The sequence below is a fragment of the Lineus longissimus genome, chromosome 19, assembly GCF_910592395.1.
Source record: "Lineus longissimus chromosome 19, tnLinLong1.2, whole genome shotgun sequence".
NCBI lineage: Eukaryota > Metazoa > Nemertea > Pilidiophora > Heteronemertea > Lineidae > Lineus > Lineus longissimus.
In genome coordinates, this window is record NC_088326.1 from 5,780,187 (window position 1) to 5,793,930 (window position 13,744).

The 13,744-nt window shown below is 41.4% G+C and overlaps 1 protein-coding gene across 1 annotated transcript in view; it reads right to left on the reverse strand.

Moving 5' to 3' along the window:
- LOC135502846 (ionotropic receptor 25a-like) overlaps nucleotides 1–13,744 on the reverse strand; it is a 91,566-nt gene that overhangs the window by 10,692 nt on the left and 67,130 nt on the right. Inside the window, exons 2-3 of the mRNA XM_064795960.1 lie at nucleotides 3,104–3,198; nucleotides 1,292–1,501 (exon numbers count right to left, since the gene is read on the reverse strand). Of these exons, the coding sequence (XP_064652030.1) occupies nucleotides 1,292–1,501; nucleotides 3,104–3,198 (305 nt within the window). The remainder of the gene's footprint in view (nucleotides 1–1,291; nucleotides 1,502–3,103; nucleotides 3,199–13,744) is intronic.

Consider the following 13,744-nt stretch of genomic DNA (forward strand, 5'->3'; position numbering starts at 1 on the left):
ATAGAGTCGTGAAGAATGAATCAACAGGATTACCCTTAGTGGCCGCCACCACGGGAAAACTATGCTAGGCCCCAGCGGCTATTTCGTAATAGCTAGAAATTATCCACTCGTGCGCTTGGCGTCGTTTGAAGATACATGTACTTTTGTTCTCCACCAATCACGCCAGAGGGTATTTTGCGTTACTAATTACACACTGGGAACGAGTGAAGTGTCCTGCACATGAGCGCATCGGGTAAACGAAAAAGTGGAATGTCATAGTCTCACGGTTTTGACAGAGATATAAAAAAAGACAGAAAATGTATGACAAAAAAATATCCAAATCACATCGTCGTGTTTTAATCAAACAAGATTCAAATGCTAAAGGGGTGCGCCGTTCGTGATTACTTGTGGTCCAGTTAAATAGAAATCCACTACTACACAATGCCGTAATGCAGATATTGTGAATACAAATTTGTTGAAACCTTGTACTCATAGTATTTGTATATCTGTCTACACAACGGCAATGTTGAAATTTATATTTAGCACGTATTTCTGCAATTGAACATTTTGAAATTCAATTACAAATTAAAAATTTTGAGAGAACGGCGTAAGGTTGGGCCTAAATGTGCTCAATTTGATTGATAAAAAAGTCAGTCCTAAAACAGAGGAATGAACTTCAAACAATCTGATATGTCATGGCGCAGCATTTCGTTCCAAGACGTTACGTTAGCTCTTAACATAACAAACTTGACTACGTGGCTGTGTGAAACAATGTTTGCTGTCAACGACTGCCACAATTGAAACCGAGAACTCGAAACGCCATATTCCTTTATTTCAGCATCCCACATATACATTTATCGCGCTTATACCAATTCGCCAATTACATCTCCTTCTTCGCCGATGTCCGCAAGTAGAAATTTATCCACCCCACGTGAGGCGTCTGCTAGGACTCGTATAAATTGTGCGAACCGAGGTAATAGAATTCGACAATCCTGCGGAACGAACCCCCATTTTCCCACTTATTTTCTGCTCAACTGCAAGCTTTGATCACTTGGTGACATTCGGTATGCCAGTGGGCGCCCTCCACGGCGGGGTTCCATTTTTATGATATCGGCGTCCTCCATCGCGGGCACCATTTCTCTAATGATATACGCAGTACAAGCGCCCCCTACAGACGAGCTCGAAAACAAACCCAAATCTGAAAAAGGGGGTCGGACCGTTTAAAAGTTTATAACGAGATTGTAGCTTTACTTTGATGCCATTCCTGCCTTAGCTTTTGCTACACATCGAGTTTGATGACGTCGATAAATACCTCATCTATCAGCATGCGGATCATTCCGTTCCAATTGCCATTGTTGTCTTTGTTGCCGTATTTCCCATCATTTGACGTCACGATCTCGAAAGGCTGATCGATCTCTTTTCGTGACGTCATTTCGTTCAGCAGATCGACGATGAAGCCTCGGTATCGGTCGTTGCCCATTTTTTTCCAGAAGTCATCTTCCATGTCAAGGAACGGCGGCTCCTAAAGAGAAAACAGTATGCAAACTGGCTGCTCAAGAGGTAGCCAAATACCATTAGGCCCCGCGTGGTGACGCTGAGGCGGCTGCTGCCAGTGGCCTAATTCTGAACAATTTTATTTTTGTAATCCTTGACCAGAATTTTGGAAAAGAAGGATCTCCGGCTAGGAATAAGTTTAAGTGTTTTTTGACGACGCCAAAAAATTAAAACAGTTGTTTTTTTATACGAGTTGTCTGTTTCAGTCATGAATTACACACATTTGATTGTTATTATGGACAAGCAGATCTAATTCAATAAAATATTCCATGTTTGAAAATCGACGACCAACTTCTGCTATATACGTTGTCCCTACGCTCCCACCAGGTGGCCAGTGTGTAACGTAACCACTATTGACCAGTTCCGGGCCACTCTCTGTTATGTAATCAAGTGAGTGGTTTAGTCACTCTCCCCAAGAGGCAAAGTTAAACAGGTTAAAGTGACAAAAAATGCTTCAGTGATAAGAGACATAGAGATATTGACATGAGGGTCAGTTTTCCTTTTTGCACTACCTGCAAAAGAATGACTATTTCTAGTGAAAACCAATACTGCAGCCTATGTACAGTACAGCTATACTTTCTGGTACATTAGGATTTTGTTATAGGTAAATACCCATCAACAATGAATTCAATTTTGAATTTAGTATTTTGTGACAGCAATATTGCAGGATTCCATGCACCTCAGAATTTTTAGCCGCTTATCTCTTCCCTGTCTGCCATTTTTGCAGCGAGTCACATGACACGGCAACAATTCTGATTCGACAAATGAATAATGTGACTTGATACTTCTTGCGATAAGGTCATGTGTATCAATTTTTCAACAGGGAAAATAGGCAGGTTGAGATCGGGGACTTATCAGGGGTCCTTATACGTATACAGATAGAAATGTGTAGAAATTTCGTCCTCTTTCTACAGAGTGTATCCATATACGTAACAGGATATTTGACAAGTCCCTGTTCTCAACCTCCCTATTAGCCCATTATCTAAGATTTACCCAGCGCGAAATCCATATAAGATTCTTAGTTTAGACCTTATTTTCAGCTTTGTACATGTACGTGTACAATCTTTACAATCTTCTTACAGTTTTGTTACGAATGTACCTGCATAACATCCTGAGGAAATCAGGGCTTTAATGTTCGCTTCTCCGGCCCTGAGACATTCCCCCACATCATTTCATCGGTACGGACGTACATCACCTTTGAGTCAGCATTGAGATTAAACTATCAACCTTGGTTCTAGTACCGTACTTCTCTGATTTGTATGAAGAATGAAAGCCGCACTGAGAACTCTCAGAATCGAGGCTGCAGTGCGCACCTCGAAGGAGACAGTGCTCTCTGTTTGTCGGCATGATCGATCAAAAATACTTCCAGACACAATCTGTTTTGCCATTGGTACCGTCATATTTACTGGAGGTAAAGTTTGTTGAAATAAGCGGAAGAATAAATTAACTCCTGATAACGGTCCCCTCACTGCTATGTCACCACATTCTACACATAATTGTATCATACAGATGAGTGTATTTGCGTAATACCAATCTCTCTACAAATTGTTGTATAAATTACACGACTTACCACGACTGATGTTATCAATAGTTTTGGCTTGGGAGATGACGATGGAGTAGGTGTCGGGGACGGGGTTGTATCAACGGACGCTGACTTCACAAGACCTGAAACGGGATACCATAGAATACATCAATGAACAAGATGTCAAGCTCACCATGCGTGTCGTTTGAAGTACATTACACGTACATTACACGTAGCATGTCACCGACATTGTTGGTCGCGCAGATCCCGGAACCCACCGATAGCTGTTGCCAGCAAAAAAACAGCGAGTGGAAATTTGAATCACCATTGAGATTTTATCTAATTGATTAGAATGGGATGTCTCTTGACACGTTTCATTGCCGTAACAGCCCTAGGTGAAGAGTAGGGGTAAATACTGATAGCATTGATAACGATTTTGTGGTCGAAAGATTGTTAACTTTGACAGGCAGTGAAGTTTACTAACACTAATATGAGCTAATGATATGATAGTCCAACGACGTCTATTATAATATACAGGGTAGTCTAGAAAAAAACGCAATCAGATACATCCACTACCATGGAGTTAGAACAATTGATACCAGTTGATGGGGAATCTTTCTACAAAACGAATGGTACCAAGATTGTCCGATTCGGTTTATTGTAGAGCTGTTTTTTTGAAGCAAGGTTGGAGTCAATTGGCCAGGTTCAATGCAGAAAAACAGAACACTTCTGTTGTAGGTTACCAAAACGTTGGTGGTGTGCTGAGGCCTGGCCATGCTAACACGACCTTTACTCAGTTGCAAATGGTCACTAGGAACCTTGTCGACATTATCTCATATCAGAATTATTACCTAACATTTAATCCACCTACTTACTAAGTTCAATTTACCGGCCCAGTTCGATTTTTCCTTTGCGCGAATGAAGTTCTATGCTTCACAAAATAGACTCTAAAACAAAAAACTACTGAACCAAATCGGGCGATCTTGGTATTATTTCTCTCCTAGAGAGATTACCCATCCAGTGATATTAATGGTTTTAACCCCCTAGTCTTTACAAGTTGTATATCTGATAAAGGGACGCACATTCTAAAGAATCTAGAATTTCTGCAGATTTGAATTCCAAAAACGCTAAAAACTGTAAATCCAACCATGAAACTCGTATATAACGGGAGACACGAGAAAAATATTCGAAATTTACGCTTTTATCCCAAATTTCCTCATAAGCAGGCATGCGATGTCAATAACTTGACCACGACTGCCACAGTTCTATAGCTTAAGCCATTGTTTATAAGAATTTAACATTGGACGTTATTTGTGCAAAGCAGGTGTTTATGACACGATATCATGGTTATTCGAAAACTATGGATTACGAAACTATGGATTGGACTGGGAAAGTCTGGACTGACAGTCATCGCTCTCCGCCGCTCGTGTGCTGTCAACATTCTGATATCCTTGTGGGAATTTGGAGCTGAGAATATTGTGTTAATGTTGGTAGTTGGGGACAGGGTCCTTGGGCAAGACACTTGCCATGCAGAAGGGTCACTAAGTGTAAGGTGTGGATCCTTGGACAAGACACTTGGCAGAAGGGTCACAACGGTAGTGGTGTGAATCCTTGGGTAAGGCACTTGGCATGCAGAAGGGTCACCAAGTGTGAGGTGTAGGTCCTTGGGCAAGGCACTTGGCAGAAAGGTCACGAAATGTGAGGTGTGGATCTTGTACTAAAAACAACTTTATTGAACAGAAAAGAAATGGCAAGAAAGGCCAACCGACAACTGTATAATGGACAACCGACGGGGTATTGGCTTTCTGCCCTGAATAAAGTCTTCCTGCCCTGCGCATTGCCACTCGATCGATAGGCTCAAAGGTCATTGTACATGTACGTTGGGACAGGGCACCAGCTCATTAATTCTAGGCGATCTAGAGTGATGACTGTCAGTCCAGACTTTCCCAGTGGCATCCATAGTTTTGTAATCCATAGTTTTCCAAAACCCCGATATCATTCCTAAGTTTGATTAGTTATCGCTCTAATGACTTTATAATTCCCTAATTATTCATAATAAACTTACCTATCGTATACAGGTTACACTTATTTATCAAATAACCCAGGCCAGTATACCATGTACCATTACATCTGCATCATGCTGTTAATCGTGTTGCAAACCTATTTTAGTCGGCATAAGAGCAGCAGAAGACGCTCGCGACACATTATGGTGTTCTTTACTGTCATTTAATGTATGGATGAGGCAATTAGCTTTTCTACGCAGATGATGTCAACCTCGTCCACGGATAAATACACTTACACTGCCCCTAAACCCTGAAACTACCATGGTCCTGGCCTGTCGAAATTTTAGTGGCTTTCTGCCCTGAATAAAGTCTTCCTGCCCTGCATATTGTCACTCGATCGATAGGCTCAAACGTCATTGTACATGTACGTTGCTGCCGCAAAGTAAGCCCAGAGAATTGCTTTTGAAAGTAATACAGATTCCGAAAATTGATCAGAATGTAGGACATTTTGTCACTGGCCTTTAAAAAAAAACGTGAGCGACTATTGGTCAGCTATCAGTACTATTTGTACGGTTGATGACATTTTTTCTAAAGCGTGCTGCTGGAGAAATAAGCTTATGACTGTACACTTAGTCAATAATTTAACCAGATTTACGTAATTGTTATAGACTGGTTTAAAACAAGGTTTACGGACAAAAACGGGACCTGTGGGTGTAAACCACACCTATTCGCCGAGATCCAATGTCTTCCATAGATAGTCTTCGAAAAAAGACGCTGCTCCGGTGCTATTACTGCCGCGCAGCCGTTTACCAACCGTCAAGATGGTATTGACGCCAGGTTTGCATGTCACGAATCAAGCCATTCAGTTATTTCTAAACTGTCTCTCTATCTTTCGACCGAAGATTGAATAACAATACTTAAAGTTTGTTTTGCATGTGTAGGGTAGCAGGTGAAGAAGTAAAAAATGTCCCCTGGGTAAAGACTCCGGCCCTGTTATGTTATATTCTGATGAACTGTAGTATATGGTTCATGAGAGGCCATCACCGTCAACAGCTTAGAAAGTGAAGCGCAAAATAGAGCCGGGCATTCTCTCCTATGTATAGGACATTTCACACTTCTAAGCTGGGTTCATCTGCGCGATTAAATTTATTGTGGTCATTTCCTGGTTCTGTTCCAGCAGAAAAACTATGCGCATTTGACTGACAGAAGTAAAGAAGCACCTAGTATACGTGCACTCAGGTCTGAGAACTACGAAACACTTCATAACCTTTGTTTCGTGTACAAAAACAACGCTATCGTAGCCACGTCTTATTTTGGAACAAAATTGCCATTCGCTACTATCAAAATAAGAAAGTGTCAGCTGAAATATTGATTTTCTATTAGTAGCTCATGCCAAAATCAATGCACTAATAGGGACCTTCGATTTCTTGCTACCTTCGTGACAAATATTGTTGTATTTCCCTAGTAACGCTTACATGCAGGACAGGCCACAGTCGTGGGTATGCATATTCACATATTAGTCTCGGATGAAAACATTTATTGAGGCAGCCAGTCAATTTGTGGCGAAATCGTCGATGATTTCAAGAATTCAAGTGATCGTCTGCATCTTTTCTGAAATTGAGATAACAGCGCTATCTGAGTTGTACTAGCCGTGTCTACTTCCACACCAATTATAATGGTGATATTCAAAGCCAATGTCATAACTCTTTTACCCTATATTCATGAATTTCGTGCCATTATACTTTTTCATATATAATGCACGGAGTCATTCAAACTATACGGAATCTTGGAGTTGAGTTTTCCCAACAGGAGAAATATGCTGATTGGTCACTTCTAAATGTCATCGACGAAATGACCGAATGCGGTACAGGGCTGTCGACCATACTGCTTGAGTCAATCTTTCTCACAGAAATTTTCACGGAAGACACCATTACCTGACTAACAATATAGACAAATACATCGTACTTAAGAAAACTCATACCGTCACCGCGGCTCTTGATAAACGCTAGTGAGTAAGTGCATCTTATTTCTTGCACATAGAGAGAACCGAGATGTGTGTGTGCCAGTCTCGTTTCTTCGCTTCAATCGGCGCAGTCGCCATTAGTATAGCCAACATGAGGATTATACAGCCTCCATGACACCCTGTCATGCATGATCGAGATGACACCCACAACATTACCCAATAATGCATAAGTAATGAAATTATGAGTGCCATTAAGATAAAACTGGCCACCAGGATCCATTGCACGCTATGATTGCTACGACAAGACACGTTATAAGATATTTGATGGGAATATGATTGAATTAATGGCTTCATTTCTTATGCATTCAAGCACCGCCCCTCTATTTAGCTCGTGCATTTACTCTGTTGTGCATTACAGAAGGGACTGGACAGATTAGAGGAGTACAGACACCTCAATCTGTATACGAAGCCAAACAGTGCCATTTCTTACGTGCATTTTGTTGCGACTGTACGATTGTCTAGAGGTAACATAAATTAATGCGGTTTGTTTATACAACGATTTGCACTGACCAGGGTCTCCACCAAAGCGCTTCATAACTGCTATCAATTTTACATTTCTCCGCACAGTGGCAGAAGCCGTCGCTCCAGCGCACACCTGATGAGCTCGATATATGAGGACAAAGAGGACACCAAACTAGGTTTCTAAGCCATGATCCTTGAATTGGGAGACGGAGACGGACGCCGCAACCAACACACCACCAGCACGCCACTAGTACGCCGCCAGTTTCGAGGTCTAATGTTGTGAGCCCTTCTCCATGGAGATGATTGTCATGATCGACACAAAGCTTCATTTGATTATCTCGCCTTGAAACTAAAAGGCGGGAATTCAGCTTCAAAGAAAAGAGATTTTATGTGGGCGAATTGCAAGATGCGATAATTACGTTCGGCCTTGGTCCAAATATCAATTTTTTGAGAAAAAAAAACGCTTAAACATTCTAATACGAAAATTTTTATCACTCCAAGATAGAGGTGTATGATTGGTATAATTGCTTACATGTTGTGAGAAATGGCGGAAACTTGGCAGCAACCGATTAGCATTCTTGGCCAACTCTGGATTTCACACGGTATAAAAGGAGGGGGTGAGTTAATTTATTCAAATGGCTGCCAGGGAAATTTAAATTCAGAGCTCCAATGAAATTTTTCATGTTTTCCCATCATTCAACGGATTTAGGATTCGATGGGCAATTATTTGGCTAAGAATGTCATTATGAATATCTCATATATGCGTTTTAATGAAAAAACACCAAAATTGTTCCTGGAATTTGTCATATTTGCTCCTAAAAAATTTAAAGTGTAGAAGAAAAGTTTCAGTTAGAGAAATGATTGACATGAAGTGGTCATGTGACCATGTTTACTGTTGTTGGGTTGCTAAGATACCTGAGTCAGTGATGGCAGTGTTAGTTGCTAAACATGCATTTGTCATAGCAGTCCTACCTCTTTGCTGGTATCAGGATGGGTTTTGATATCAATCTATGATCTTGAAAGTGTTCTCTATCAGTATATATCGGTATCCAATAAAAGTTGCCTAAATCCTAACACACAATAATCCATGAAATTATCTAATCCACTAAGATGCGTTCTATGTTATCCAATTCTATTTACAATCACTACATATTCCATTGTTTATATTGGTATATGGCAGAGTATTTTAGCTCCACTTATGGCCCATATATGGCATATTTGGCAAATTTGGGAATAACCCACGGACAAAGTTCACAACACAATCGGGCATAATCTCCCTTCTGCTCCGAACAGTAAAGTTGTCATCTCTCCTCCTCTGTTCCTTTTTTGCAATGTATTGGTGGTCATACCATGCTCCTCCATCCTCCATCTAGCATTTTCCAAAATAGTTTATATTTAACCTTTCTCATATTCCTGTTCCCAGCACGTGGCGCCTGTCCTCTACCAAACCAATGCTGTGGATGCTGCAGCACACATGGTGAACATAGGCAGTCTGGACATTCCAACACTCCTGGGACTGGCTGAATAGCTGGGATTGGAAGTGGAGGTGCCTCCTCAGCATCTGCAGCTTCTGGTATAGGATCATTGTCCACTGGTACAGTAGGGTTAACATCCTCTGGGGGGTTAACAATGACACCACCATCAACTGGATCCAAATCACAATGTTCAAACAACCCAACGCCTTCTGGAAAATCTGGTGCAGGAACTTCATCATCTTGAGGGACATCAGCAGCGTTGATCTCAACAATTTCCCAATCCCAATGTCCAAACAATGCTCTAATGGTCTCTTTCTGTAGATCTGTGACCATCAATAGTTGCGGTTCCACTACAGGAAAGTGCGGACTACATCCGAATTAGTTGTGATTCCATTACAGCTAGTCCGGACTAAACAAGTCCGGCTCTCACTAAGAGCGGTCTTATTAAGTGCGGATAGGACAAGCGGATTTAAGCCGAACTTAGAATAGACCCGGATCTAAAGCAGAAATTACCTGTAATGGAACCGCATTAGTCCGGATTAAGATCAAGTTACTAAGTACGGCTACAGGTGGCGTGTCAATGTGAACGTATTGCGCATGAGCGGAAGTGTTGGTTCTGTCAAAACAACACGCGGTATTTCTGTCAACAGGTCAACTCTGATTCGTTCTCATTTCTCATTTCATTATTCAATTCTTAATTTAAGTAAATTCTAGTGCTTTTTCATAACTATGGCTCGCTGTTCATGGACAGAGGTGGAAACCCTCGCGATTCTAACCATTTGGGAGCGTGAGGACATTCAGGCCCAACTAAATGGGACCTGTAAAGACACGAAAGTATATGCTAAAATAGCAAAAGAATTGACTGAACTTGGTCACCCAAAGACCAAGGACCAAGTAAACACCAAAATAAAACGATTTAAATCGGACTACAAATAGAGTGGCGCCGCCTGTAGCCGTACCTGTTAACTTACCAATCCTGTAGTCGAACTGCACCACATTCGTTAGTCCGGACTGAGCTAAGTTCGGACCTGATGCGGATGCGATAGAAACGGATCTAAACCCTGTAGTGGAACCAAGACTTATGTCCATTTGTGCCTTGCTTCCTCCATGGCTAGTTGATAACTATTGTGCAGGTGGGCACCAGTAACATCTCAAATAAAAATTCTCTAATAGGCTGTTCCAATTTAGGTCTATGCATCAGAGGGATAAAAGTTACACATCCACCTGTCCCAAATGATATTTCTAAAACTGTACTCCTTTTTGGAATGAACCGGCCTGCCTGTTTGCCTCCTTGGATGTGCTGCATCATCAATCAGAGTGACTGAAGTACGTGGCCTATCGATGTGTTCATTCCAATCAAGAATCGCAAGTTCAGCATTCATCCGGTACCTCTGTTGACCAATTCCACCAATCCGTTTGTCTTGATAAATCAACAAGGCATTGTTAAATGACTCTACGTAATGCGTGTTTTTGAATGCGCAATAGTTCTGGGCATCTTTGTACATCGGTATTCCTTTGAGGAATTTGGCAAGTACTTCCTCTGCAGAATCTGATGTTATCTTCTCCTTGCTCGCTTCATACATAGGGTCGCTGCGACATCTTGAATCTGGGTGACAATGTTGGTGATCATTCTTATAATGAGGGATGATGCTACCAATATTAGCTCTTAATTTTTCTGGTGAATCCTCGCATGTCTTCATAGCCCAGTACACATGTGTCCTGATGGAAGCAGCCTTGTCCTTGAATTGGGAAACACCAGCCACCTTCTTTTTGTCGGTCATGAGCTTTTTGAATTGTTTTGCAAGACTCTTGCAGGCATGCCATGTATCATTTCCATTACGAGTAGGTTTCCTCTCTTCTCGTACAAATTTGATGACAGAGGCATTGTTGTCATGTGAGTGTACGTTTATCGGGACAGTTTCATTGTCAAAATACTCGTAGATCCTCTTAGTCCCAAGGATCTCATGACGTTGTGTGCATGGATCATCGGTAATCTTTGAAACCGTCTCAACTCTCAGGACTTTATGTGAAATGTCCCCCAGGCAAACTACATCAGAGAAGCGTGCATTCTTGCGCCAATTGTGTCTTGCATCAGTCATGATGCTGATGCCATCATCCAAAACTTCATTTGAAGCAATCTCCTCCTGGGGGGCATCCTTCTGGGATTCTTCGGCACACTGGTGGACAGCTTTACAATAGGTTTCAGTAAAACTATCAAGAGATGTGTCCCCAATTTTCCCGATACCAGAACTGTCACAGAGCCTTTGATATTGGATTGGCTGAATCCCAGCAGCAATATGTCCATGCGCCATCCTAGCGTCTACAAGAAACTTTCCACCCTCAATTCGTGGGGAGGAATACCAATGGAACGAATGACGTTTGTCCCCACATATAACGTCAAAGATACCCGTGTGCCCACCATCACGACATAATTCCTTCACAGTCAGGCGTTCTTGGCAAGCTGCACTATGCTCCTGCAATCTGGTGACCAAATTGTCTACAGCCGATTGAGTACAAAGGAATATGGGTTCCGTTGTTGCACTCTTGGGACAATACTGGTATGAACCGGAATAGACAACATCTTCCTCCTTATCATCCACCTTGCCTTCCTCCTTCCTCATCAAATTATTTTCAATGTAATAATCCATGACTTGAGAAAGCAATGCATAGTTAGTGACTTTGGAAATGAGACCTCCTCCAAGTTCAAGTTTGATGTGATCGAGTTTGTTCATCAATATGGCTTTCTCCTCATCTTTTTCACAAGTAAATTCGATCTGTCCTCGTTTCTTTCTTGAACTCTCCTGTTTTCTCCTCTCCCTCTTTAGTGCCTGCTTGCTTGGGCTATCGGACGGACGTTTTTTTCGCGGATTCTGTGATCTATTTAAATCTTTGAGTCTCACCAACTGAGGGACATTTTCTGGATTCATGTTTGCGTTTGAAAATTAACTTTGGAACTGATTATATCATGGTTTATCGCAGTTATGAAGTACTTCCTGGTATCTGTGCTAGGTACTGACTGGTGGTGTAGTGACCCATCAGCTAATTTCATCTTCCAAGTTTACTTCACCCAAAAGTTGACAGAGAGCATTGTATATCTGACTCTGTTTGATATACAGAGGTTTCAGCAAACCATGTTGAACCCAATTCTTGTGTAACAACATATGTGCAACTCATCAATCTGGCCCTGAACCCTGGCCTAGTAGGTGGTCAAGAACAAAAATAGTGTGAGAAAAATCCCAAGCCCTTTGTTACTAACTACAACCTTTTACATTTTATGCTATGATAGCCATGTGGTTTATTCGCGCCAGTGACGTCAGACCACTACTGCATATAGCTACCTATAGGATTGCATCGCTTATCTCCAGGTAGCCACCTACTCATAGCAGACTCATAACATTATCATCGCCGTACCTGGGACCGTGAGTTGTAGGCAGGCTTGTTCGACTGACGGACGTGTGAATAGCAACAAAGGAACCAACACTATCGTTCAATTTTATTAATTTAAACCCACCCGATGCAACATATCATCATTTCCTTTCCTTTCACACGGCAGATCTGAGACGATACGCATTTCGCCGTGGACGAATCTTACTAAAACCCACAATACAAGAAGGACAGGATCTTAGAAGTTGCCATAGCAACCAGGAAACATTTTATTAAACATTTCTCTGGAGGAAGGATCTTGCTTTTGGCTAATATGTAGTCGCTGGTGATAGGTTATTCATGGGCGTGTGATTGCACGACGAAGTGGAATGGGGTTCACAAAATTGATTCGCATGCAAAATTGATTCGCATGCAAAATGTTCTGAAATCTAAACGAAACCTTCATTTGCCGAAATCGCTGTTCAGTGGCAGAACGTAGCCAAAAACCATCCCCTCCAACAATACATTTCATAATCAACACTCCTAAAGCATCTTTATCCCCCGCCCCCATTCACACATTCCTCAGAAGTGCAAGTTTTTAGGCTGTAAAAATGTACCAATAATGTACACTTTTTTTTACTTGTGAGGAATTATAAGAACAGTTAAGGCACTAAAATTCAAATTATTGGTTGCACTTTATATCAATTCGCGTGACTACACGCGATGGAAACATGTGATACGCATGTTCTACTAAAAGCTCAGCAGGTGAGGGTAATTCAGCTTTGTTTTGATATCGTCATAGTTACAGCAACCAATCTGAATATTTTTATTCTTACTTTTCTCCAAATACTTCTGATGTAGATAATTATAAAGGTTGATATCAATAACTATAATCCAGGATGAAATTCTGTTCATATCTCTTACTGCGTCGAACTTTACTTTATTCAAATATTTTCCGCAGTTTTTGAAGTTTTTTCAATAGGGATATTCAGCGATATTTGCTTTATTCCACTTTTCAATTACATTCTTTAACAGAAAACGATTTACTAACCCAAGGCAGATGATGGAATGGCTTATAATTGGCTTGGACTGCTGGATCGATAAAATGTGATTGACGATGACACAGTCGGATTCCGATAAAAACCGCTAGTCGCAAAACAAATTCTCTATCACAACTGATATCCGTCCCGCTTCGCGTCAGTGACGCGCGACGCACGCGTGAGTTGCTCGCCAATGAAGCACTATAGTGGGCTACACACCAACAAAAGGTTTTAAGCCATTTTCTTCAGACATCAACTGTCAAACTCGAACCTAATATTTGCAGGGCAGAAAGACCTCACCCAGGGCATGCATCCATAGCATT